Raw genomic sequence first — 27,514 nt, 5'->3', positions numbered from 1 at the left:
GTTTATATACCGCCCTCCCTGAAGGCTCAGGGCGGTTTACATGAAACAACAAAACGGTACAGGTAACACCATTCTGGTAACTGTAAGGTGGTTACAACAATAATATTAACATAACAACAACAACAATGACATTAAAGGAAGGTGGAACTGCAAAGAGCCTTAGCTCAACTCGTACTGAGACCCGGGGGTTGGGGGATTCGTAACAGTCATGGTAGGGGGGGGGACTTGTGGGCCCCATGGGGACCAAGGCAGCCTTGGGATACTTATTTCTGGCCCTCCTGAATGAGGGGGTCACAGAGGGTCTGGAAAGGCTGCCTGCAGGCCCAGTGGAGCCTAGGGCAGCCCTGAAGCACCTCCACAGCCCTCCTTCATTCAATGGGGACACAGAAGGCTTGGGAAAGTCTGCCATGGGACCCAGGGCAGCCTAGGGGTGTTTCTCCCTGGCCCTCCTGAGTGAGGAGGCTGCAGAAGATCCCAGAAAGGCCACCCACATGCCCAATGGGGCCCGGGGTGACCCTGGAGCTCTTCTCCGCAGCCCTCCCAAGTTCAGGGGAGACACAGAAGGCCTAAGGCAGGCTGCTCACCCGCCCTATTGTGCCCAGGGTGGCCTTAGGATGCTGTTCCGTGGCCCTCTAGAATGGGGGGATGCGGAACACCCAGGAAAGGCTACCCATAGGTCCCATAGGATCCAGGACAGCCTTGGGTGCTCCTCTGTGTATCCTAACAAGAAGGAGCACATGGGAGAGTCTTCCTTCCTTCCTTCCTTCCTTCCTTCCTTCCTTCCTTCCTTCCTTCCTTCCTTCCTTCCTTCCTTCCTTCCTTCCTTCCTTCCTTCCTTCCTTCCTTCCTTCCTTCCTTCCCTCCCTCCCTTCCCTCCCTTCCTCCCTCCCTCTCAAAACCATGTCTGTTTTTATAATTTTGGCCATTTGGCCGGTTCTGTTCTGTTTTCTGTCAATGAAATTGCTTAGTTTAGTATAACATAGTGAAAGGTCTCTGCTCTGCCTGATCATCATTTCAACATCTCTAGCCACCACTGGAATGCAGTTGTGTCTCTCAGAGAAACAGAACCAGGCAATCTGGGACTCTTCATACCCAAAAGAGCTGGCAGGGGGAGCCAGGAGCTGGAGGTTAAAAGTCATCTCACATCAGTCTTAGCAAAGTATTGTAGGGCTACTAGCATTGTTGTCTTTAGCAATAAAGAAACTTTTCTGTGGATGGCGTTTTCTTACTGAAAACAATCAGCTAAAACCTCACACTTCCTTTCTTTTACATTTCACATTTTAAACAAAGAGCCAGCTTGGTGTATTGGTTAGGAGCGCAGACAAACCGGGCTTGATCATGTGGGTTGCTGTAACCTGGAAACTAAGCCGGGTTGGTACTTGGATGGGAGGTCACCAAGGAAGGCTCCCCAAAGGAAGGCAATGGCAAGGCCACCTCTGTTTCTCAATTGCCCTGAAAGCCCCTTGTTAGGGTTATTAAGTCTGCCGTAACATAATGGCACTGTAGACACATGGGACAGAAACACGTCATGCTTGGGGGTGGCCTCGTTTCATTTTGTGTGTGCAATGTTCCAGCCACTCAGACGCTCCTGGGTCCCATCCCTATGATGTCCTCACAGTTAAGACAATCTTAACGCTGACTTTATCACATAGCACCATGAGCAAACTGGGTCGTGACTCATTGCAAACCCCTGTCTGGAATAACAGAGTAGCCCGCCAGGATACAGAGGAGGGCCACCCCCCATGAAAACACTGAAAAATTCAAGCTATTTTCCTGCTTACCTATACGTTTATTTAACGCCACAACAGATTCGTACCACTCATTTATCTCAGTCTTGGAATGCATCAGAGGCAGTAAATTGCTGATGAAACAAGAAACAAGAGCACTTTGAGAGTACATCTACACTCCTAATCACATTTGTGTTTTCACTGGCTAGAAGTACCAGTACCAGTCGAACTGCAGCAAATAACCCAACAGCACCAATGCACAGAAGACTCCCAGATGCATTCAGGGCTTGGCAGAGAGCAGAATAGTGGATCTACTCTTTGTTAGATTCTGGTGACACCACTGTGGATGGCCAAAGGTTGGTACTGCAGCCCCCTGCTCAGCATAGGTCAAGGTGACATAAGGGGCCAACCTTGCTTACAAAGTCACCATCTGGACCTCGATCCTCACAGTGATCAATTTCTTGTTTGAATCAAAGCTTTGAAACCTCCTCCCTATGCATTTACTTGATGGCCTTCCCCATGCCTGCTTTAACTCTAAAGTGTCAGCCCCAGCAGGCTCCTGCTTCTCAGCCCTATAGCTTAGCTGTCCTTCCTCCTCCTAGATCCACTCCCACTTGCCTGTGGATCTGTGTTTTATTCTCCTGTCCACATACCCAAGGGAGTATAAAAGTGCAGTCCTCTTATCGCTGAGTGTTAGTTGATCTTTCAGCATGTTTTCCAGTTCCTTTTTCACAATGCTTGGGTTCTGTATTCGGTCATTTTCCATAAATTTTCTATAGCACACAAACAAACATAAGATTAAATAGTTTACTGGGGCTCTTTTGTAGCTTAAAAGCCAGAAACTGCAGGCAGCCAAGAGGTCTCGGACTGCCCAGCATCGCCAGGGGAGAGAGCCACTCTCTGCTATCTTGCAGCAGCATCAACACAAAGGGGGGTGCAGCAAAAAAAAACAACAACCCAACCCACCAACCAGCCCCACTGGAGCTGCATATCAGAGGAGGTTTCTCTCCCAGGCCAGAGCCCTCCCGTTCTTCTCTGAAATCAGTCACTCCAGGGAACCAATTCTGGGTCACTGTCTAGTTCAAAGTTTTGACGTTTGGATTCAGAGGTGAAATTCAGCTTCTCTGCCCAGTTCCTCACCTGAAATTGCAAAATATGAACTCTTTCTGCACGGCTTTCCAGGCTTGTATCCTCTCCTCCAGTTTGCGCCGGAGGAAAACGTCCTTCTTCAGGTCGGCTTCCATCAGATTGACAAACAGCCTAGCCATTGCTCTCCGATTAGCCAGCAGGGCCTGGTTTATCATCTGTACTTCGGAAAGGCAAACAAATTGAATGAGCACTACAAATAGTCAGTCAACTGAGGGAGAAAGCATGGTGGAGAGCAGAGAGCGGGACAATCCAGCAACCAACCTAAGGGGCCCACTAAGATCAATGGGAAGGACTAATCAAAGCCCAGGCTCATTTTTTACTCCCCAAATTCATTAACAGTGCACCCCAAAGCACAGCTGTATCATTCTAAGGCCAATGAAAGGACTCCACTGCTAATTTACTAATTAAACCAAATAAGTATTTGGGGACTAGAAGACTGAGCCGAGCCACAGTGATTCGTGCAATGCTCACCTCCAGACTGGATTTCTGCAACTTGCTCTATGCAGGCCTGCCCTTATCTCTGATCCAGAAACTACAACTGGTGCAGAATGCAGTGGCAAGAACACTGTACAGATCCCACATCTGGCCTGTGTTCAACAACTGCACTGGTTGCCAGTTGAATCTTGGATCAGGCTTAAGGTCCTGGTACTCATCTTTAAGTCCTTATGCGCCCAGCATACCTGAGGGACTGCCTATTGGTATATGCCCCACAAAGAGCTCTATGCTTTGCCATCTCCAACCAGCTAGTGATCCCTGGCCCCAAGGAAGCACGCAACTTCAACTAGGGCCAGGGCCTTCTCCATTATGGCCTCCACCTGGTGGAACGACCTCCCAGATGTTCGGGCCCTGCCAGAGCTAGCTCAGTCCCGCAGGGCCTACAAAATGGAGCTCTTCCGCCAGGCATCTGGTTGAGGCCCAACAGAAGTAACATCTACTGGGCCCTCAGAGCCCCTCCCCTCACATACATGTGCCCTTGGAACAAACAAAAGGCAACCAACTGACCAAGCTATGGGATCCAGTTAACTGTTAACGTTGCTGTGATGTTTTAATTCAGAAAATAATTGTTATCACCAAATGTTACTGTTACTTCTGTTGTTATTCTGCTGTTATTACTGAGCCATGTTTTTTGTTGTTGTTGTTGTTAGGTGCAAAGTTGTGTCCGACCCATCGCGACCCCATGGACAATGATCCTCCAGGCCTTCCTGTCCTCTACCATTCCCCGGAGTCCTTTTAAGTTTGCACCTACTGCTTCAGTGACTCCATCCAGCCACCTCATTCTCTGTCATCCCCTTCTTCTTTTGCCCTCGATCGCTCCCAGCATTAGGCTCTTCTCCAGGGAGTCCTTCCTTCTCATGAGGTGGTCAAAGTATTTGAGTTCCATCTTCAGGATCTGGCCTTCTAAAGAGCAGTCAGGGCTGATCTCCTCTAGGACTGACCGGTTTGTTCGCCTTGCAATCCAAGGGACTCCAGCACCAGAGTTCAGAAGCCTCAATTCTTTGACGCTCGGCCTTCCTTATGGTCCAACTTTCGCAGCCATACATTGCAACTGGGAATACCATAGCCTTGACTAAACACACTTTTGTTGGCAGGGTGATGTCTCTGCTTTTTAGGATGCTGTCTAGATTTGCCATAGCTTTCCTCCCCAGGATCAAGCGTCTTTTAATTTCTTTGCTGCAGTCCCCATCTGCAGTGATCTTGGAGCCCAGGAAAATAAAATCTGTCACTACCTCCATTTCTTCCCCCTCTATTTGCCAGGAATTGAGAGGGCCGGATGCCATGATCTTTGTTTTCTTGATGTTGAGTTGACAGCTGGGATAGCCTACCTGATCCATAGGCGATAAGTCCCAACACCTGCCAGCACCCCCTCCCCATTTTATATATATATGTTCAGATTTTTTCTAAGTTTTCTGTAAACTGATCTGAGCTACAAGGGAAGGATAGCATAGTAAATAAGTAATTAAGTTATAAGTGTGGCCTAGCTAGAACAGGAAAAGGATTAAGGTTTATTTAGTGCATCTTTAAATTGATATTTACTAGGGATTTATGAATCAGAAATAAAGGCTGAAAAGACATACTGCAAAGAGCAAAGTCACAATCATTTCCTCACCCACCCCTTAAGCCCAGCTTTTACCTAACTTGATTACTTGCTTGACAGATGTCCCTCCCAACAAACTGGACACTGGTTCTGCCATCAGTTTTGCTTCGAGTGAGCTTTAAATTTTATTTCATGTCTATAAGCACTGAATGTGCTCTTATCATTGAAATATTTATATTTTCCTTATTTAAAAAACAGTAGTTGCAAAACTGCTCTGGTTGGGGGCAGAGTGATTTATGGTATCACAAATGTCTGCCAATAGGCCCCTTCCACCGGTGTTCCTCACCTGCCATGTAAGAGCATGCAAAAGAAAATCATTTTGGGAGGTTTAGGTCTATTTGAGCCGGAAAATGTTTGGTATTTACGAAAAATCCCAGGTACGAATACCAATGTGGTATTCATTACTAGGTTTTTCAGAAATCCCAATCTTTCGGGGTCCAATAGACCCAAGAAGAAAAAAAAGATTTCTTTTTAAAAGGCAGGGCTTGGCTTCTCCTGCAATTGGTTTAAACCATGTCACAAAGGAAGTTGTTCCCAGTTTCTGTGCAGTTGGGAGGATTAGCTGGGGTGGTGGGAGCTGAAAGCTGCACAACATTCCAGCCAACCCTGGACTGGCTCTAAACTGCAACAGGATTCAGCCCCCTCCAAGGTGGGATGCAGCTGTCAGCTCCCACCTCCCTGACCACTCCTGGCTCCTTTACGGCTCAATTTAAAGTTGCAACAAGAGCCAGCCCCATCTTAGGTGATGTGGAGTTGTTAGCTTTCACTGCCTTGGTCAACCTGTCTAGGAGGGATATGGAAAAGCGGTCCCCAGGATCTGCGTGCAGCAGTGAGATATCTCCTTGCCAAATGCAGATCTGGCTGGGAGGGCCTCTACGGTGGCCAGTTTAAACTGTGTCAGGGCAGAAGCTGTCTCTCCCCACCGTACACAGACTTGAGATGATCAGCTGGGGCAGTGGGACCAGAGAAAGCTCCGCTTCTGTCGCCACAGCCAATCAAAATTCAGCTTTTATTCAGACTTAGATAGCTCAGACAACCGAGAGCACGTGGAGAGAGCTACTGGGGAGAGCTGCTGCTGACCAGGTGAGGCTATTGTGCTGCCTGGGTGAGGTGATTGCTGGGTAATTGTTGGGGGGATTAAAAAGGGCTGCTCCTCGCCAGAGGCAGAGCTGGGCGAGAGACAAAGGGCTCTTGGCCTGTGGCTCTTAGCCTGGGGTTCTTGGCCGAACAATTGGAATCAGTAGATTATATTTCCCTAGTACTTCCACTGCCTAGACATTACAATGGACCTCCAGGACACTCATCCCATCATCTGCAGTGAGTGTGACATGATTGCCTTCCTCCCAGAAGACAAGATGGACTACATCTGCCCCAAGTGTAAGCTGGTAAAACTTTTGGAGGAAAGGATTAGGGGATTAGAAGACAGCATTATTACTCTGACCCAAAGTAAGAAAGGGGAGGAGTTCATAGACCAGAGCCCTGCAACTCGGAATAAAGAGGATACAACCAGTCCTGAAGAGAATAAGGAGATTGACCTCACTAGGGAGCCTCTGCAGACAGTTCGGAAAAAGACTCAATGGCGTAGATCAAGACGGTTCTCGGGGCCTTTGGAGCTTCAGAATAGATTTCAGGCCCTTGCAGAGGAGGTGCAAGGGTCAACGAGGGAAGAGGTCCCAAAACAAACTCTAAGACAAAGGGAAGAGGCCACGGGGACAGAAGGAAATGGAGTTGAGAAGAAAAAAAAAGGAAGAAGAAGAAGAGTTGGTTCTTATATGCCGCTTTTCCCTGCCCGAAGGAGGCTCAAAGCGGCTTACAGTCGCCTTCCCTTACCCCACAACAGACACCCTGTGAGGTGGGTGAGGCTGAGAGAGCCCTGATATCACTGCCCGGTCAGAACAGTTTTATCAGTGCCGTGATGAGCCCAAGGTCACCCAGCTGGTTGCATGTGGGGGAGCGCAGAATCGAACCTGGCATGCCAGATTAGAAGTCCGCAATCCTGACCACTACACCAAACTGGCTCTCAGTACTGGTAATTGGAGACTGGTAATTGGAGTACTGGTAATTGGAGACTCCCTGCTAAGAGGAATGGATTGCCATGTGGCTGGGCCCGACCCCCTAACCCGAGAGGTGTGTTGCTTGCCAGGGGCGAAAACTCCTCAAATCTATGGATCGCTACCCATTTGTGATGGTCCATGTGGGAACGAATGACATGTCCCTGAATACCATCGCTCCTATTAAAAAAGACTATCAAGATCTGGGGAGGAAGCTCAAGCAAAAGGGAGCACAAGTGGTATTCTCTTCAATCTTGCCTGTTAAGGGAAGAGGAATGCGTCGGGAGAGGAAGATAATGGAGGTGAATCACTGGCTGCGTAGTTGGTGCCGGCAGGAGAGATTTGGTTTCTGGGACCATGGGATAGGCTTTCTTAGGAAGGCCTACTAGCACCTGATGGACTGCACTTATCAAAACTGGGGAAGAATGTGTTTGGCAGGAACCTGGGGAGATTCATCAGGAGAGCTTTAAACTGAAGCCACAATGGGAAGGAGACGATCAACATACGGAATGTATGGAAGGATAACGATCGGGGGCAGCCCAACCGGCAAGGCCAGCTCATAGGGAACCAAAAGTAAAAGGATTCAGATGTCTTTATACTAACGCCCGAAGCATGGGCAATAAAAAGGAAGAGCTGGAACTTCTCATGCTGATGGAAAGGTATGATCTAGTAGGCATCACAGAAACTTGGTGGAATGATTCTCATGACTGGAATGTAATGGTGGATGGATATGAATTGTTCAGAAAAAACAGAATAGATCGAAGAGGTGGAGGAGTAGAGTGGCACTGTATGTGAGGAAAGGGCTTACCTGTCAGGAAATTCTAGTGAAGGAGAGCATATCTACAGTGGAAAGCATCTGGGTGAAAATAAGCGAGGGGAAAACAAACAGTGTGGTGGTTGGTGTCTGCTACTGACTGCCTGACCAGCGAGAGGATGTGGATGCTGCACTTTGTGAGCAGCTTGAGAAAATATCCAAGCGGCAGGACCTTGTCATCATGGGTGACTTCACTTCCCCAGATGTGTGCTGGGAAACAAACTCTGCAAAGCGTCCTCAGTCATGCAACTTTCTGACCTGCCTGGCTGACAATTTCATTTATCAAATGGTAGATGAACCCACAAGAGGTTCAGCCATACTGGACTTAATACTGACCAACAGGCAAGAGTTGGTAGATGAGGTGAAGGAGGTGGGGACCCTAGGAGGAAGTGACCATGTCCTCATAGAATTCATTTTGAGATGGGGAGCCAAGGAAGCTTGTAGCCAGACGCGGATGCTGGATTTTCATAGGGCAAACTTTAATAAACTCAGAGACATGATGAGTGTCATACCATGAACGAGAATGCTGGAAGGGAAGGGAGCATGTGAAGGGTGGGCGCTACTCAAACAAGAGCTATTGCATGCTCAATCAATGACTATCCCAGAAAGACGAAAACACTGCAGGAGCTCTAAGAAGCCTATTTGGATGAACAGAGAAATTCAAGAGGAACTAAGAAAGAAAAGAAAAATGTTCAGGAAATGGAGGGAAGGACAGAGCTCTAAAGATGAGTACCTACAGGTTACTAGGCACTGTAGATCAATCATCAGAAAGGCCAAAGCTGAGAGTGAGCTACGATTGGCCAGGGAAGCCCATTGTAACAAGAAAAGATTTTTCAGTTACGTGAGGAGCAAACGTAAAGTAAAGGAGGCAATAGGCCCACTGTTGGGTGCGGATGGACAAACTCTAACGGAAGATGCAGAGAAAGCAGAAAGGCTTAGTGCCTATTTTACATCTGTTTTTTCCCACAGATCAACGTGTTTAGGCACATCTAGAGATGGCCATAGCCAAAGGATAGTGTCTGGGTGGCAGGTTAACATGGATAGAGAGGTTGTCGAGAGGCATTTAGCTGCACTGGATGAGTTCAAATCCCCTGGTCCGGATGAAATGCACCCGAGAGTACTCAAAGAACTTTCCAGAGAACTGGCACAGCCCTTGTCCATCATCTTCGGGACCTCTTTAAGGACTGGAGATGTCCCGGAGGACTGGAAGAGAGCAAACGTTATTCCGATCTTCAAAAAAGGGAGGAAGGATGACCCGGGAAACTACAGACCAGTGAGTCTGACCTCTGTTGTGGGGAAGATAATGGAGCAGATATTAAAGGGAGCGATCTGCAAACATCTGGAGGACAATTTGGTGATCCAAGGAAGTCAGCATGGATTTGTCTCCAACAGGTCCTGCCAGACCAACCTGGTTTCCTTTTTTGACCGAGTAACAGGTTTGCTGGATCGGGGAAATTTGGTTGATGCCATTTACTTGGATTTTAGTAAAGCTTTTGACAAGGTTCCCCATGATGTTCTGATGGATAAGTTGAAGGACTGCAATCTGGATTTTCAGGTAGTACTTGTGGATTGTAAACTAAACATGAGCAGGCAGTGTGATGCAGCGGTAAAAAAGGCAAATGCCAGTTTGGGCTGTATCAACAGGGGCATCACATCAAAATCACAAGATGTCATAGTCCCATTGTATACGGCACTGGTCAGACCACACCTAGAGTACTGTGTGCAGTTCTGGAGGCCTCACTTCAAGAAGGACGTCGATAAAATTGAAAGGGTACAGAGGAGAGCGACGAAGATGATCTGTGGCCATGGGACCAAGCCCTATGAAGATCCTTTAGGGAGTATATCTCCCTGGATTATAGGCTGTCAGCGTTCCAGGTCCAGAGGACGACTGCCATTTTCTACCTCGGACTTTCTTTTCTTTCTTTAATCTTAAAGTATCTGCTTCAACCCTACATGATGATTTACCACAAATGAATGCTTTGAACTGAGGGGAGGACATTGGCTGAGTTCCAAAACATCATTTACTGCAAGTATCTCTCGCTTTTTTTTTTCTTCGTCTCTCTTCCTGCATCAAAGCCCTTTGTTTCCCCCCTCCTCTTACTCTGCTCTGCCTGAAGCCACCTCGTTAAGAGGCAGGCTAATTCTCCTAACTAAGCAGAAGAAGGACTCAAATCAACTCGAATTAATTGGCAAAAGCTCTTATTGTAATTGTTTTGGTTTTCGAAGATAAGAGATAAGAGCTGTGAATGGGAAAATCTCACGAGAACTCTGTGCCAGTACGAGAATCTCTGCCTTAACTGACTTCAATATGTCACATGCCTGTGCCGGAACATTAGAGGATAAAACAGAGGACCTCTACTGGCCACTTGTAAAATTGTTTGAGGCCGTTTTTTTTTAAAGTCAAAATCATGTCTATGTTAAAAAGATTGGCTCATCTAATAGAGATACAAACCCAAGATTACAAAGTATTTTTAGATGGATTGATCAAAAATATCTCCAAGGAGATCCAAGATGGCAAGGAAGAAGTCTTCAATAGGAATGATGGATCAATAACAGTGACTGATGACAGCTTTAAACAAGGGGGAAAACCAACAGCAGAAGAGAAATCTGAAATTCATATCTTCAAGGAGATCCAAGATGCCAAGGAAGACGTCTTTAACAGGAATAATGGATCAATAACAGTGGCTGATGACAGCTCTAAACAAGGTGGAAAACCAACAGTAGAAGAGAAATCTGAAATTCTGGAGACGGAAAATGGGATGCCGGAGTTCTGCAGCCCAGATAAGGACACCCTTTTTATGATTGTTAAAAGTGTTAAAAACTATGCAAACAAATGTTGAAACTTCTCTTTTTAAATGTGGTGGAAAGGTGAAAAAGTTTATAAGCTTTGGGTAAAAGTCTATAATATTGTAGCCATGTGGAGTCTTATAATCTTAAATGAAGAGAAGAGGCCTTTCAAGAACAATGGGGCTCTTATCTGATCTACCCAAGAAAATAAGTTAAAAGGGGATTGAAACGGGGTATCAAGTGTATCAAACGAAGAACATAATCTTTTTCTTTCTGTATCAATAATGTAGATTATTTGCATTGTATTATCTTTAAATATTACAAAAGGGGATTGAAACGGGGGATTAAATGTATCAAATGAAGAGCATAACCTTTCTTTTTCTGTATTAACAATGTAGATTGCCTGTATTTTATTATCTTTAATCTTGGAAAACAAAAATAAAAATCTTATTAAAAAAAGCAGTGGAATAGGCTGCCTAAGGAGGTGGTGAGCTCCCCCTCACTGGCAGTCTTCAAGCAAAGGTTGGATACACACTTTTCTTGGATGCTTTCGGATGCTTTGGGCTGATCCTGCGTTGAGCAGGGGGTTGGACTAGATGGCCTGTATGGCCCCTTCCAACTCTATGATTCTATGATTCTATACCAGTGTCCAATAAGATCAGAACATCTGTAATTGGCTTAACTAATACCTGAAAAATACTGTCTCCACCTTTCTCACCGAAGCATATTCATACACAGCCAAATATCATAGGCATGTGGCCTGTCCTGCTTTTACCTTGACAGACTCTTTCCATTGATCCTATCTCTCACTCCTGCCCAGTATCCCAGCCTCCCAAATACACAGATACGCATCACCAGAAGTATGGTTAAGTTGGCCAACGTCAGTTACTGCACCAGACCACAGAATTTGTTTCCTTCTGACAAACTCTGGTGTCTTTTTATAAAGGCTAGTCTTCTTTCAGGAAGAAAGATTTTACCATGGCTTCCTTGTGAATGAACCTGTGGATATCAGATGATAAGAGATAGGCAGTATCTTCCAAAATCTTGGTATAATTTTTCAGCATGTCTTTGATCTGGAAATCAGAAGGAGCAGTTATGACCAAAACCATCAGGCTGTGTGTTGCCATTCAGATGAGATGCAGTACCAATCACCAGCACCACATGCCCCACGGATGAGCCCCAGTGAAAGGAGTGTGTGTCATAGGCAGTAGGTGTGTGTCTACACTGATGAAGAAGAAGAAGAGTTGGTTCTTATATGCCGCTTTTCCCTACTCGAAGGAGGCTCAAAGCGGCTTACAGTCGCCTTCCCTTTCCTCTCCCTCTGATGGAAGCAAACAGCCACTGCCAAACAGCTACTGGGCATCAGGCACCAGGAGTCTTCAGCCTGGCACCAGGACTGAGCCATTCACCACTGATGGATGACACAGGCCTGCTCTGAGCTGCCCTTCAGTGCCGCAGCTGTGAATGGCAGAGGGTGGTCCTGCAGCTACCCACTCAGCCAATGCCACAGGGAGCTAATGGAGCTCCATCCGGTCCTATCAAACTGCTTGACTCAACCTGTATCTAAGCACAGGCTGAGCCAAGCCACCGGCAGCCACTTAATAGCACAGACGATCTTACGGCAGGTTCCAGTGACTGATGCAGTCACATCTGAAGAAGATACTGTGCTGAGGTGCTCCAGGACAAAAAAGGTTTTGTGATCCTGTGAAGCAATCCTCACACAGATCTTTTTTTTCAGCTTGATATCGGCAGTCCAAGGATCCCGCCAAATGCATTTTCCCCGCTAGGCCATGAATGCCATGCAGGTACTCTGGCCCTGAGCCAAAGCCCCTCCTTGGTCTACATGCTCCATTCCCCTCCATACGCAAAGCCAGGCACACAGTGCTTCAGTTTTCCCCTGGCCTGTCCAAGAGTACCATGAAAAGGTACTATCTGTCAAAGTCAATGGAGCCAGAAGGGAGCCAGTGCTGCTTGGGACCCTCACTCGTCATATCATCATCAATTACATTTCTATACTGTCCTTCCAGGAACCAGCTCAGGGCGATGAACATCATCCAGTTCACAAAGTAATTAAAATAGTAGTAGCATAACAAAACATTAAAACAGTTGAAAACCTTTAGCAGCAGCTACAGCCCTCCATCAGCCTCCCTGGCTCACCAATTCTGTTCGAGCCACTTCAGCCTTGTGCAAGGCTTCGTCCAGTTCTCTAATCCACTGCTTTCTTCTCAAGGTCTCGTGGAAGACAAGGTCCCACATCTCTTCAAAGTCCTGCAAGGAGGAACATCATAGGGATTCACTGCAGGGGGATGTGGGGGGGGGGGAGATTCATAAAATTAAAAGCATAGCAAGAAAACACTGACAGGATTAAGTAGCCTGGCATTCCTGGGGTCTGTTGGAGATCCATGAGAGATTCAATCAATGGGCAGCCCCCTGAGAGTACGCCTTCCGCTGAGGCTCATGGCCGCTGGTTGAGGAGGTCTGGCTTTAGAACTGCAGTTTAGTTTTTGTCGTGGTTCGGTCCTTGGTGGCTTGGGAACCGGACCGAACCCCGCCATCAGAGGCGCCCGCGATCACGGAGGTAGGGCATGGTGATCATAGGCAAGCCGGCAGCTGGGCGCCCCACCCGATCGTTGAGGTGGCAATGGCCGCTAAAGAACCTCAATGTCCCCCTCCACCTTTTGACAAGGGCCCGGAGATGGCCCTTTGTTCCAGGAAAATGGGCCATCAGGAACCCCGGAAAACCTCGCATATGTGCATGAGTCATGATTGTATCAGCATGTTCCCTCCGCAAGTACTGGGTGGGGCAATACAGCCTAAGGAGGTGGGTTTTGTATAAAAGGGAGCTTCCACCTGGAGTTCGGTGGAAGCTCTTACTCCATACCAGCGGACTCCACGTTGCTGAAATAAAGCTTGTTCCTGTTGTATCGTTCACCAGGCCTGGCGTGACGTTTTCTTCAAAGGGGCACCCTGTTTTTTCAGTTAGCAAGCGGGTCCCCGACATCGTAAGAGCTTCCCACCGAACTCCAGGGTCGGCATCGCATCCGAGCGCTTATCGGGACGGATCCAGAGATGGCGTTTTCAAGCAACGGGGCGGTCTCGACCCCCACGAACCCCGGGAACATGAGTTTAATGTCCCCGGGAGATTTCCTCCGAAAATCGGGGGGCCAGGAGCAGCTGTCCGGGACCCCGAGACCCTCGGCAGCGGCGGCCAAGGGAAGGCGCCGGGCCATGGGGTTCCCAAGCACGGCGGGGAGCGCGCCGAGGTCTGGGGGGTTGGCCCCAACCTGGGACACCCAGCTGAGGCAGGCGCTTCGCCCGGTAGGACCTGAGGAATCCCTAGAGGACCTGCGGCGGGCCATGGCGGACTTGGCCAGGCGCTTGCAGGCAGCTGAAGCCCGTGAGCAAGCTCGGGCCGGGCCCGGAGGGACTGGTAATACAACGGCGGAGGGGATCGCGTCGAGTGAGGACGTCTCCAGCGACGAGGACGAGCCCGGCACTGGTGAGCGGGCCCCGGACCCCGACCCGGAGCAGTTTTCAGTCCCGAGTAAGCGAGACGGCCAGCGGAGAGGCGAGACAGCAGAGGATCTCGGGGGAGCGGGTGAGCCGACGGGGCGGCGAGAGCCGGACCAACGCAGGAGCGACGTGCAAGGCAGGGAGCGGCACGGCGTCGTTGGGCAAGTTGGTAGCCGGTGGAGCGGAGCAGGACGAGACGGCGGACGCCGAGAATCCCGGATCCGGAGGGGGTCGGACTACTCTCCAAAACGTTCCCCCCCAGAGCTTAAGGCGCGTTTCGACGGGACGCCGGACGACCTCCCGCAGTTCCTCCTCCACGCGCTGACGCATGCCCGGAGCTATGGAGACCGGTATGAGGACTCCGAGGACTTGGTCTGGGGGGTGGCCTCGTGTCTCCAGGGCAAGGCGGGTCAGTGGTACCTAGGGTTGGCCGAGCGCGGCGACCCGGCAACTCGGGACCTGCAGGACTTCGTGGTCGCGCTCCGCCGACGATTCCAGGACCCCCAGGCTGAGGACAAGGCAAAGAGTCGGATCAAGGGACTTCGACAGGGTACTAGGGGGGTTATGGACTATATAGACATTTTCCGGAGGGAAGCAGGCAAGGTGTTCTCCTGGAACGAGGAGACCCAAATCGAGTACTTCCGGGAGGGCCTTAACCCGAAGCTCAGGGAATGGGCCGTGATCAAGGGGACGGAAGAAGATCTGTCTACACTGGAGGGGTGGTGTTTTGTGGTCGCCAAGCTGGAAGCCAGCCTGGGTTGGGCCGCCGCACCCCCCCGGGAGGCCAAAGGCGGGTCAGCCGAGGCGCCGAGACCCGGCCCCGACAACTCTCGCCCCAAACGACCCCCGAACCCCGAGCGGGAAAGGAGACGCCGGGAAGGTCTGTGCCTGAAATGCGGGGGGTCAGGACATTTCGCAGCAGCGTGCCAACGGCAAGGGGGGGAGGACCGCGGGCTCTCCCAGGGGGGAGGTGCGACACGCCCCCAGCAGGCACGCCGGGCGGAGGACCTCCGCAACGAACCGGGAAGCGCCCAGGCGACGGGAAACGGCCAGGACCTGCTGTAGACGGCGCCGGGCAGCAGGTCCCGCGGTGCGAGGGAAAACCCCTACAGCATGAGGCGCGACCTCCGAACGTGGTAATTTTAGAGCTCCGGAACCCGGAGAACGGACTAAGTTGGGTGGGGGAGGCTCTTTTGGACTCTGGATGCGACCACAGCATGGTCCACCCCCAGATAGCCCGGGCTTTGGGGCTACCGAAGCGCATTCGGAAGGTTCCCCTGGTTTTCGTCCAGATGGACGGCAGCCCGATTCAGGGGGGACCTTTCGGGGAGGAGGTGGGTCCTATCGCCATCCACATAGGGGACCACCAAGAGCTGCGGTGGCTGATCCAGGTCCCCGTAGCGGGATATCGGGCGGTGTTGGGCCTGGATTGGCTGAAGGAACACAACCCCGTGGTGGACTGGCGGGCGGGGACCCTGAAGTTCGACTTGACGGTGGGTGCACGGCATCGGGTCCCCCACGAGAATTCCAGCCACAAGAGGACGGCGGCGCGTCCCAGGGGAGCGGCGGCGGCGCAGCAGGAGATACCAGAGCCCGAGGTCCCGCCAGAGTACCGAGACCTCGCAGCCGTTTTCAGCGAGCGGGAAGCGGACGAGCTACCCCCACACCGCCGCACGGACTGCGCTATCGACATCCCAGAGGGGGCGGTACTACCCAAAGGGCGCATCTACAAGATGAGTGAGGGTGAGCTCAAGGACCTCCGGGAGTTTTTGGGTAAAAATCTGGCCCGAGGTTTCATCCGGCCCGCTTCCAGTCCCATGGGAGCTCCAGTCTTGTTCGTCCGGAAAAAGGATGGGTCCCGACGGCTGTGCCAGGACTACCGGGGCCTCAACGCCATCGCAGCGGGGAACGCTTACCCCCTCCCGCTGATCCCGGATTTGCTGGCCCGGCTGGGGAAAGGGACTCTGTTCACTAAGCTGGACCTAAGGGAGGCGTACTACCGGGTACGCATCCGGGAGGGGGATGAGTGGAAAACAGCGTTTAACTGTCAATTGGGACAATTCGAATTTAAAGTAATGCCGTTCGGTTTAAGCGGGGCACCTGGGGTTTTCATGAGTCTAATTAATGAGGTGTTGCAGGACCTTCTGTTTCAGGGGGTGGTTGTTTATTTGGATGACGTCCTGATCTACAGCCAAGATCCCCAAGAGCACGTGACCCTGGTGAGGGAGGTGTTAAAGCGCCTGCTGGCAAACCACCTATACGTGAAGCTGGCTAAGTGCGAATTCCACCGTCCCTCCCTGGACTATTTGGGCTACCGCATCTCAGCCCAGGGCATAGCTATGGACCCCGAGAAGGTGCAGGCGGTGCTGGCCTGGGAAAGGCCCCGCACCCGGAAACAGCTACAAAGCTTCCTGGGGTTTGCTAACTTTTTTAGAGGCTTCATCCCCAGATACTCCTCCGTAGTGGCTCCCCTCACGGACTTGCTAGGTACCAAGGGGAGAGGTCCTCGCGCCACGCGGCCCAGCGCAGCGCTCGGCTGGAATGAGAAATCGGAGGCAGCGTTCCTGGCCCTCAAGCAAGCTTTCGCGTCTGAGCCCACGCTACTGCACGTCGACCCAACCCAGCCGATGGTGGTACAAGTCGACGCCAGCGACGCAGCAGCCGGGGCGGTTCTCCTGCAGCGAGACAAGGCGGGACAGCTGAGGCCGGCGGCCTACCTCTCACGAAAATTCGCCGAAACGGAGCGGAACTGGTCTACCTGGGAGAAGGAGGCGTTTGCGATTAAGTTCGCCCTCACCGAATGGCGGCATTGGCTGGAGGAAACAGAGGAGCCGTTCGAGGTCTGGACAGATCACAAGAATCTGGAGGCGCTCCGGCAACCGCGATCCCTGAACGCCAAGCAGATGAGGTGGGCGGAGTTCTTTTCGCGGTACAATTTCAAGCTTGGTCACATCCCCGGCAAAGAGAATTTCCTCGCGGACGCCCTCTCCCGTCTGCCGCATTATGGGGAGGGGTACGCTCCCTGCACCAGGTCCGTGTTTGGTGAGGAGCAGCTGGGACGGGGGGTCGTCACTAGGCGTCGGGCCAGGGAGGAATGGGAGCCCGACCCGGCGACCGCCCCGCTCCGAGACCGCCTAGTGGCAGCCTACGGGACAGACGAGGAGCTGGCTGAGCTCCGGGACTCTTTGATTTTGGACTCCGGTCTCTGGCGGAGGGGGGAGGCTGTCTACGTCCCGGAAGGGCTACGACGGGAAGCCCTCAGCCTCTGCCACGATGCTAAGACCGCCGGGCACTTCGGTTTCGTAAAATCCTGGAAGTTGGCCCGGCGGCGGTTTTGGTGGCCCAGTCTGCGGCGGGACACAAAAGCTTACGTCAGTGGTTGTCCTGTCTGCCTGACCTGCAAGCCGGGGGTTGGCAAGCCGAAAGGTCTGCTGCACCCGCTCGAGGTCCCGACCCGGCCGTGGTCAGTGATCTCCATGGACTTTATAACAGACTTGCCTCCCAGCAAGGGGAAAACGGTGATCTGGGTGGTGGTAGATCTATTTTCCAAACAGGCCCATTTCATTCCTTGCGCCAGTGTCCCCAGTGCTTCACAGTTGGCTCGGATGTTCCTGGATCACGTGTTCCGACTGCACGGGCTGCCGGACAAGGTGATTTCCGATCGGGGCTCACAATTCGTGTCCCGGTTTTGGCAAGCTTTCCTGCGCCTGTTAGACATCGAGCAAGGGCTGAGCTCCGCTTACCACCCCCAGACGGACGGGCAGACCGAGCGGGTTAATCAAGTACTGGAGCAGTACTTGCGGTGTTTCGGTTCCTATCATCAAGACACCTGGGTGCCCCTGCTCCCCCTGGCCGAGTTCGCGTACAACAACGCAGACCACAGCAGCACGGAGATGTCGCCTTTTGCCGTCGTCTACGGGACAGACCTGAGACACTTCCCGGAGCTTGGAGAGGTCCCCGCCCGGGAATCGGCCGACCTTCGCGAGTGGGGGAAGCGTGCCGGGAGCTGCTGGAAGTCGCTGCAGGAGCAGCTCCACAAAGTCAAGGCAGCGCAGAAAGAGGACGCCGACCGGAAGAGACGACCAGCTGAGGAGATCCGACCGGGGGATCGAGTTTACCTTTCCACCCGGAACCTACGGTTGAATTTGCCCAGCAAGAAGCTAGGCCCTCGGTTTTTGGGGCCTTTCGAGGTCTTGGCCCCGATCAACGAAGTTTCGGTCAAGCTCAAGCTCCCCAAGAACCTCCGGCACATCCATCCCGTCTTTCACGTGAGCCTTCTAAAAAAAACTCCGGACGGTGACGTTTGGCACCCCGTGTTTTCCCCGCCAGCGCCCGAGGTCCTGCCGGGGGGGGAGCACCACGAGGTGGCGGATATCCTGGACTCTAGACTCCACAGGGGGAAGTTGCAGTACCTCGTGGAATGGAAGGACTTCGCTTTGGGGGACCGGGAATGGGTCTGGGCAGCGGACGTCCTTGCGCCCCGACTCACTGAACGTTTCCACAAGCGGTATCCTGGCCGTCCCGGGGGGTTGGAGAATGGACCTTTGGGGGGGCAGAATGTCGTGGTTCGGTCCTTGGTGGCTTGGGAACCGGACCGAACCCCGCCATCAGAGGCGCCCGCGATCACGGAGGTAGGGCATGGTGATCATAGGCAAGCCGGCAGCTGGGCGCCCCACCCGATCGTTGAGGTGGCAATGGCCGCTAAAGAACCTCAATGTCCCCCTCCACCTTTTGACAAGGGCCCGGAGATGGCCCTTTGTTCCAGGAAAATGGGCCATCAGGAACCCCGGAAAACCTCGCATATGTGCATGAGTCATGATTGTATCAGCATGTTCCCTCCGCAAGTACTGGGTGGGGCAATACAGCCTAAGGAGGTGGGTTTTGTATAAAAGGGAGCTTCCACCTGGAGTTCGGTGGAAGCTCTTACTCCATACCAGCGGACTCCACGTTGCTGAAATAAAGCTTGTTCCTGTTGTATCGTTCACCAGGCCTGGCGTGACGTTTTCTTCAAAGGGGCACCCTGTTTTTTCAGTTAGCAAGCGGGTCCCCGACAGTTTTCTCTTTGGAATACAATCACCATGGTTCATCAATACGTTTTAAATATGCAAGAATACATATTTCAAACCTCTTAACAGTTGAGGCACCCTTAGCCTATGTCAAGAGATCCTAAGGTTGCCTCCACCTAATGTAACATTCTTCCAACAGCCAGCTCTCATTGAATCCTGAGGATAATACCTGTGACAGACTTCAACACCTGACTTCAGCAAAAATAAATAAAGAAAAGAAAAACCACAGAGTAGTTCAGCAGTCTTTAAGCAGCAGCTGGGCAGATCCTTCTCCTGGATGCCTTAGGCTGATCCTGCCTTGAGCAGGAGGTGAGACTGGATGGCCCCTTCCCACTCTAGGATTTGTTGACTCCTGGGGTATATATTAGTATAACCCATTCGTTTCCAGTCCATATTGGACCATCCTCTGGGAGGCAGTCCCTTTCGGACAAAGGACAGTCTTGTTGGGTAAAATTACCTATTTGTCATGGAAATTCCAAGCCATTGCCTGATACTTGATGGGGATTGGACTATATTTTATAAGCTTTAGATTGGTAACCGTAGTCTTTGATAAGATCCCACACTCAATCAGTTCTTTACTCTTAGAGAGTAGGCTGGCTTAGGTCCAGTGGTGGACATGGCGAAGCAGTCGGACTCACTGAGGCACCTTGAGCACCCCAGGCATTGCATGTGCTAGACGGGTCCCAGAGAAATTCACCTAACCAAGAGAACAGATCAGACCGAAGAGATTCCCTCTCCTACAGCTGGCAGCCAAATAAAAGGGAAGGAAAGTGGTTACTAGAAGAAAGATGCAAAAACACTTCCAGAAACAGAAGGACCTTGAACTACTTCTAGGGAAAACCCTGTGTTTTGAGGGAAAAACTGAGCACACTCTGCAAACGACCGGGATGGCTTAGGTAAAAAATGGAACCTTCTGAAGAAGCCCCGACATGAACTTCCAATGTCCTTGCAAGATGGATTTCTCCCCTTCTCCCCTTACAGTGACTTAAAAAAAACCATTCCTGAGCAGGAGCACCAGCAGGTCTGGCCAAGCAGCCTCTATGAATGTACTGCTCAAATTTCCATCCTCAACAGCCATTCCAAGTGATTTACAACAATCAAAAGACTTCCACATGGAAAAGTATAAAAAGGTAAAGGTAAAGGCATCCCCTGTGCAAACACCGGGTCATGTCTGACCCTTGGGGTGACGCCCTCCAGCGTTTTCATGGCAGACTCAATACGGGGTGGTTTGCCAGTGCCTTCCCCAGTCATTGCAGTTTACCCCCCAGCAAGCTGGGTACTCATTTTACTGACCTCGGGAGGATGGAAGGCTGAGTCAACCTTAAGCCGGCTGCTGGGATTGAACTCCCAGCCTCATGGACAGACAGATTCAGACAGCACGTCAGCTGCCTTACCACCCTGCGCCACAAGAGGCTCCCTTGGAAAAGTATACTAAAATACATCAATTTCAAATATTTATACACCACCCTGCTACAGCATGACCCTTGGGGTGACGCCCTCTAGCGTTTTCTAGCGTTAAGAGCCTCTTGTGGCGCAGAGTGGTAAGGCAGCTGTCTGAAAGCTTTGCCCATGAGGCTGGGAGTTCAATCCCAGCAGCCGGCTCAAGGTTGACTCAGCCTTCCATCCTTCCGAGGTTGGTAAAATGAGTACCCAGCTTGCTGGGGGGTAAACGGTAATGACTGGGGAAGGCACTGGCAAACCACCCCGTATTGAGTCTGCCATGAAAACGCTGGAGGGCGTCACCCCAAGGGTCAGACATGACCCGGTGCTTGCACAGGGGATACCTTTACCTTTACCTTTTTACTGCTACAGCAACGTGCACAATACAATAACACATTTTTTAAATGTATAAGCCCCAATTAAAGATCAGCAATATGCATTGACCTACTAAACAGGTTAAAACAAAAGAATGCAGTGACATCAGGCAAGATCCAGTATACATTCTCAAATCAAGATCCATATGGTTTTATCTCAGAACGTTACATTGCAGATGCAATTAAGAAGGTTGTAGGCTCACAGTTTCATGCTAAAAAAGACAAGACTTAATTAGCATTAATAGCTCAATAGTGTCACGAACCGTGGCTGAACTGCTCAACTGGAAACAACCCTCTCGAATAGAACTGCTCCAGACACAGGTGGTACTAAGAAGCTAGTCTTTATTGAAAGGTTCCATAAGGTGATGCTAAACACAGCAATGGTAGGTACAGAGGATGCACTGACTGAGACAGGGATGGGTCACCCCTGTGGGGGGTTTTATAGGGGGGAAGTTCAGGCAGGAAGAAGGGTTCACATAGGAAGAGGCTATTGATCTAAAAAGGCACAAATAGACATCTGGTCTGTCCTTATGGTTGTTCTCAGCAGTAAATTCCCAGCATCCCCTAAACAACCCAAGGACAAGCAGGGTGATAAGGGTGAGTTCTCAGAGTTCTCGCGACGGGGGAGGGAGAGCTCCTTGAGCCATAACACTTGGCAAAAAGGCCGGGGAGGGTTCAAAGAGGAAAGGGGGGTGGTGAAGCTCAATAAGCTTCTAACTCAACTCTCTCTCAACACATCCCTAAGGGTGCTAGTAAAATTAGGGCACTGGTGGACCACATAGTATCAAAAGGTCGCTACTGTATATCATAAGGGAGCAAAACCAGACCCACACCTCCACTGTAGCAAAGATAAAACAGGGGAAGCAGTGAGATTTGAACACAGCCTTCAAGAACAATACAGCCAAGCCCCCCAATACTTTGGCCAATCTGTCTCCTGTTTCAGCCAGTGTGGAGAGGACAGTACAATGCACAGCCTTACCTGCATGCTGTAAGTCTTGAGGCTGAGGTCATTTTCAATTCTTTGGAGAAGGCACTCAATGTTTTTATCAGACCCAGCTAACTTGGTCAAAAACAATTTCCCTGGCTCCAGAATGCTCAACTCCCTTTCCTGGAATGTGAGAAAATACAAACTGGTTGTGATCTCCCTGATTTTACTGTCAACAAAACAGCACACAACAGTTGTGAGTGGAGAGGACAGCTCACCCTCCCAATGCTTGCCAACTCCTGCCTTAGCATTGCCACTGCGTCCTCATGACGGTGCTTCCTGGCGTCCGAGATTCGTTGAATGATGTTGCTGTTTTTCTTCTCAGGAACTTAGAAAGACAAAGATAATTCTGACTGCCTGGACAGCTAAAGTTAGATGGGATGGCTATAAAGGAAATATCTAACAAGTAGGGCAATGTGGAAGCAAAATTACTTTTTCTCAGCACTTCTCTATTGCTTGCTATCTGGTCATCACTTATTGGCTAAACAGCTGGTAGCTGCTGAACACTTTCCTATCTGAAGTAAACAGCTTGGTGGTTTCTGAATGCAGTCAGTGGAGGAGATTAAGGGTTTAAACCTGAACGGAAGACTATTTTTTTTCAATTATGTACCATCAAGAAAAATTCACACAGAAGTTATAGATGCAGTGGGGGAGGAGTGTTTGTCTGAAGCAACAGAACAATGTGTGAGTCCAATGGCACTTTAAGACAATCAAAGTTTAATTTTGTGAATACACACAAAAGCATTGTCAGAGTGCTCAGCAAACTGACCAGTCTCCCCACCCCACAATGCCCCCCAAGGATGATGCCCCTTCCCAACCCCAGGATGGAGTTGGATGGGTACGCCTCACACTAGAGGGGGCAGAACCCCACAACAGGCAAGGGCAACCCCACAAGCATATACCTAGAATTAAACTTTGCTGGTCTTAAAAACGCAACTGGACTGTTCTTTTTCAGACCATCTTATAGTTAAGACCTTCTTTCTAGATGAATTTTAAAATAAGCAGTTTTTCTTATTCAGTTCTTAATGCTCGCTGGTCACAAAGAAACTGATTTTGTAAATGGTTTCTTCTTGAACAAGCTCAGAGAAAGGGAAAACTGAACATAACACAATATACTTGTGGATTGTAAGCTAAACATGAGCAGGCAGTGTGATGCAGCGGTAAAAAGGGCAAATGCCATTTTGGGCTGTATCAATAGGGGCATCTCATCAAAATCACAAGACGTCATAGTCCCATTTTATACAGCACTGATCAGACCACACCTGGAGTACTGTGTGCAGTTCTGGAGGGCTCACTTGTGTTAAAGCACAAAGAAGGACGTAGATAAAATTGAAAGGGTACAGAGGAGAGCAACGAGGATGATCTGGGGCCAAGGGACCAAGCCCTATGAAGATAGGTTGAGGGACTTGGGAATGTTCAGACTGGAGAAAAGGAGGTTGAGAGGGGACATGATAGCCCTCTTTAAGTATTTGAAAGGTTGTCACGGAGGAGGGCAGGATGCTGATTCCGTTGGCTGCAGAGGGAAGGACGCGCAGTAATGGGTTTAAACTACAAGTACAACGATATAGGCTAGATATCAGGAAAAAAATTTCACAGAGTAGTTCAGCAGTGGAATAGGCTGCCTAAGGAGGTGGTGAGCTCCCCCTCACTGGCAGTCTTCAAGCAAAGGTTGGATACACACTTTTCTTGGATGCTTTAGGATGTTTAGGGCTGATCCTGCGTTGAGCAGGGGGTTGGACTAGATGGCCCCTTCCAACCCTATGATTCTATGATTCTATGATTCTGTAAGTTATCCTATGCATATTTCAATATATAGAAAGCCATATTGAGGTTTTGGTGATACTTATATTTATTTAATTAATCAATATATTTGATCGAATGCAGGTGATTAAATCCAGGCAAAGACCTTTCCATTGCTTCCTCCATTCTGGACTTGCAGAAATGGTCCTCAGTAGAGGCAGTGTTCTTTTTAGCTCCCCCACCCTTAATTACACAATGTACAGTGATCTTTTAACTGATATTTATAATCTTCTTTTCTATTTTTCTTTCTAAAGTAAAATATATTTTAAAAACAGGAGAGGCTGTGCTCCAGGTTCTGATTATTTGCGAGGCAGGACTGCACACAGCCTCGGGGAAGGGACAGCTCACTGGTGATGCCATAATGACTGAATATCCCATACTGGGGGGCTGCAAGCTTTTCGAACTCATGCTCGGAGCGCCACATTTTGAATAACCTAACAAAATAACAAAGCATTGGAGGGATTTTATTCTACTGTGTGTTTTTCAGCTTCCTAACTTCCAGGGGCCCTTCTACAGACGGCCTCCAGCACAGGTGCCTCAGAATACCTTTTGCTGCAGAAAATTTGGGCAGCATTACAGTTTGTGCCATTTGCTGCATGTGAACTGGCAGCACCATTTCCCTGTGGCTGCAGATTTCAGGGGGTGTGATCGTGGAGGCCAGCCTGGTCCACCATTCCTTGTGTTCTCCTAGAATGTGCTTCTGAGGGACCACAAACTCGAAATTAGTTCAAGACTTCCTGTTCTCCAGTGTGAGTAGTAAATCCCTTGAGGCTTAATCTTATGTATCATTCATCTAATCAAGACTTTACAGATATTATTATCATTAATATATTAAGAATGCAGTTCTCAATTAAATTTATAGCATTTACTAATGACTTCTGCAAGGCCTCTGACTTCTCGGGCAGCAACCATATCCTCGCTTTCCTGAGCCTTTTGAAATGCCAGGCTTGTAGCCTCTCTGAAACAGAATGGAAAGCATTAAAATTTAGCACAGGGCTCCCAGCAAAAGCAAGAGAACTACTTTACTGAATCAGACCAGCTGTTCATCAATATTCTTGTTCCAATATGGGTTTTCTTGGTGTAACTCATAAATAAGGACTGTGCATGCTGTATGGCTTCAGATCTAATGAAACCCTGGATGCAAGGCCTGGCCAGAAAGCCCCTCTTCCCTTTGGCTCTTGGTTTCCTCAGAGCTCCTTGAACTCTCCTTGCCCTGCTTCACCCCCAGCAGGAAGAGCCAATGACATGCGTTGTGTCTGGGACACACAACCCCACTGCCCAGACCCCCACTACAAAATCACCTAAGCTTGCAGGTTCTTACTTGTACAACACAGGGTTTTCAGTGAAGTCATCATTGGGCATTCCTTCAACCCACATCTGCTGACGGTCTGATAAAAACCCACTGCCAGGGTCTCTTTCCATGTGCCTCACCAAGGGGATCTGTCCTGGATTCTGCGGCAATTTGTGCTGGGCTAGCTTGCTTCTTGCCTCCTCGAGGGTACGCACAAGGTTGATCTTGCCAAAGCCAAAACAAAAATCAACAGAAATGTTCTCAGTGAAAAGTAGGCACACTTATGCTTGCTACAATAACAGACCATGAGCCCAGCCAAGTTAAGCACTTTGAAGAGATAAAGTGCTGGCAGATTCATGAATAAAATGCTCCAGCATTTAAAGAAAGAACACAAGCCCGGAGGGAAATTTTCACTATGGACAACACGTTCTAGTCAAGCAGTCCCACCAGGCACCCTCACACACCCTGCCTGCAGTGCTCTTATTAACCTTGGAAGGGCAAATGTTTGTGTGGGAAAAGATGGCGGACGGGAGAAATACAGCTGCCGTATGCCCTTCTAGATTAAAGATTATCTTTTAAAAATTAAAATGAATTAGGTTTGCCAACTTTTGTTACTAGCCCTGTTCCTGTGCCTTTAAAAGCATTATGATGTTCAGATATTAAAGGAAGATTTCCATATCATCACTTTGGAGTTTTAATTTAATTTAAAATGTGTTTTAATGTCAACTGTATTTTATTGTTGATGTCACCTGCTCTGAGCCCAAGGGCAAGCTACAAGCATTATTATTATTATCATCATCATCATCTTCATCCAGGAAATGCTTCACCTGTTTAATCTCGGCATTGAAAGAACCAGGAGCAGGAGAAGTAACAGAGGGCAATCTCATTGTATATTAATGAGCACTTCAATCTACCAAATGCTTTGGAGACTTTAATTTGCTCTGCTCGCATAAGAATCCTCTGAAATGGAGACCAAGTGATAGCAGGGTCCACTTTCACTTGCTTGTGTCTATGCTTCAGAAACCCTTTTGAGACAGAAAATGAACAAGTACTATTTTCCCTAGTGTCTTCTTCCTTGCATTGGATCGGTGGGAATGAGCACAGAAGGATGCTGTGTTTATTGAATGTCTTGCAGCAGTCAAGCAAATGATAAAAGGCTCTGAAATCTTTGTCAAGCAGCACACAGACAGACTCAATGATTATGCAACCGTTCTTTCGGCACCTGCTACTTCTCTACCTCATCATCGAAGATCTGGCGGTAGATTTTCCCATTGGGGACGACTCGTGGCACGCCCACTAGAGTCATGCTGCACAGCACTCCTTCGTTCTCAATTAATTGAGGATAGAATATTTCTGGATTAACTAAAGAACATTTGTTAAAAGACAAAAAAATAATTAAATTACTGAATTTTATATACATACACACACATTTTAAGAGTTAAGCATGCTGTAAAACAGGGAGAAGTAGCAAACAGATGACAGGAGAAATACTGATGATAGGGTTGATTCTTAAAAATAGCAGCTTCAAGCTTGGCAGACCCCTTTAATCCAAGTATGTTTGAAGTACAGGAAGGGTCAATTGTGAAAAGAGAAACACAGCCTGGTGAGGGGCTTACCAAAAATCCTAACCACTGGATTTTTCCAAGAGAGACTGGCCAGTTTCTTTTCTTCACCTAGAAATCTCTGGTGCCTCTTTAATTCTGCTTGGCACCTTGCAGGACCTACTCCAATTAAGCCTACAACCTTCATTTTTTGAAGGTTCTTCATTCTTCATTTCAAAAAACGAACCGATCCCATTGTCCTGAATGGAAATCCAGCTTGGTTTGGTGTTTAAGAGCAGTGGTGTCCTATCTGGAGAACTGGATTCGATTCCCCACTCCTCCACATGCAGCCAGCTGGGCAACCTTAAGTAAACCACGGTTCTCTTAGAGCTCTCAGCCCCACCTACCCCAAAGGGCGTCTGCAGTGGGGAGAGGAAAGCAAGGCTATTATAAGCCACACGGAGACTCCATCTAGGTAGAGAAAAGCTGGGTATAAAAACCAATCCTCCTCCTCCTCCTCCTCCTCCTCCTCCTTCTTCTGAATCCTGCTTCCCCCCCTCCCCTCCCCTTGATCCCTTCTAACAGTTCTGAACATGCCGACTGACGAAGAGTCCTGCAGAGCCCGGAGACTGCCTGTCTACCTTGTGTTGCCCCTAATCACAACATTTCCAAAAACTCTCTGGATCTGCCGCCTGTTCCCATCCGGCCAGTTTCTTCAGGAGGGCTGAGAAGCGCCCCTCGGGCACCCAGGCCGCGCGCCTGCTTTGGGGTCGGTCACGCGATGAGCAGTGCGGATGCCAGCCTCCAGGCAAGCCCTGGAGATTGCCCCCCAATGGCCACCCACCCCCAGAGTCCCTCTGCAGAGAACGCACGCTCAGGCC

The 27,514-nt window shown here is 49.5% G+C and overlaps 1 protein-coding gene across 1 annotated transcript in view; it reads right to left on the bottom strand.

The window, feature by feature from the left end:
* CCDC180 (coiled-coil domain containing 180) overlaps positions 1-27,016 on the bottom strand; it is a 127,166-nt gene extending 100,150 nt beyond the window's left edge. The window contains exons 1-11 of the mRNA XM_077351100.1: positions 26,709-27,016; positions 26,330-26,454; positions 25,123-25,316; positions 24,671-24,759; positions 22,220-22,329; positions 21,996-22,124; positions 12,781-12,891; positions 11,601-11,696; positions 2,868-3,031; positions 2,381-2,500; positions 1,782-1,861 (exon numbers count right to left, since the gene is read on the bottom strand). Of these exons, the coding sequence (XP_077207215.1) occupies positions 1,782-1,861; positions 2,381-2,500; positions 2,868-3,031; positions 11,601-11,696; positions 12,781-12,891; positions 21,996-22,124; positions 22,220-22,329; positions 24,671-24,759; positions 25,123-25,316; positions 26,330-26,454; positions 26,709-26,859 (1,369 nt within the window). The 5' untranslated portion in view covers positions 26,860-27,016. The remainder of the gene's footprint in view (positions 1-1,781; positions 1,862-2,380; positions 2,501-2,867; positions 3,032-11,600; positions 11,697-12,780; positions 12,892-21,995; positions 22,125-22,219; positions 22,330-24,670; positions 24,760-25,122; positions 25,317-26,329; positions 26,455-26,708) is intronic.
* Between the last annotated feature and the right edge of the window lie 498 nt (positions 27,017-27,514).

Source organism: Paroedura picta, chromosome 8, assembly GCF_049243985.1.
Source record: "Paroedura picta isolate Pp20150507F chromosome 8, Ppicta_v3.0, whole genome shotgun sequence".
Lineage (NCBI taxonomy): Eukaryota > Metazoa > Chordata > Lepidosauria > Squamata > Gekkonidae > Paroedura > Paroedura picta.
This window is presented reverse-complemented; position numbering and strand designations above follow the sequence as displayed.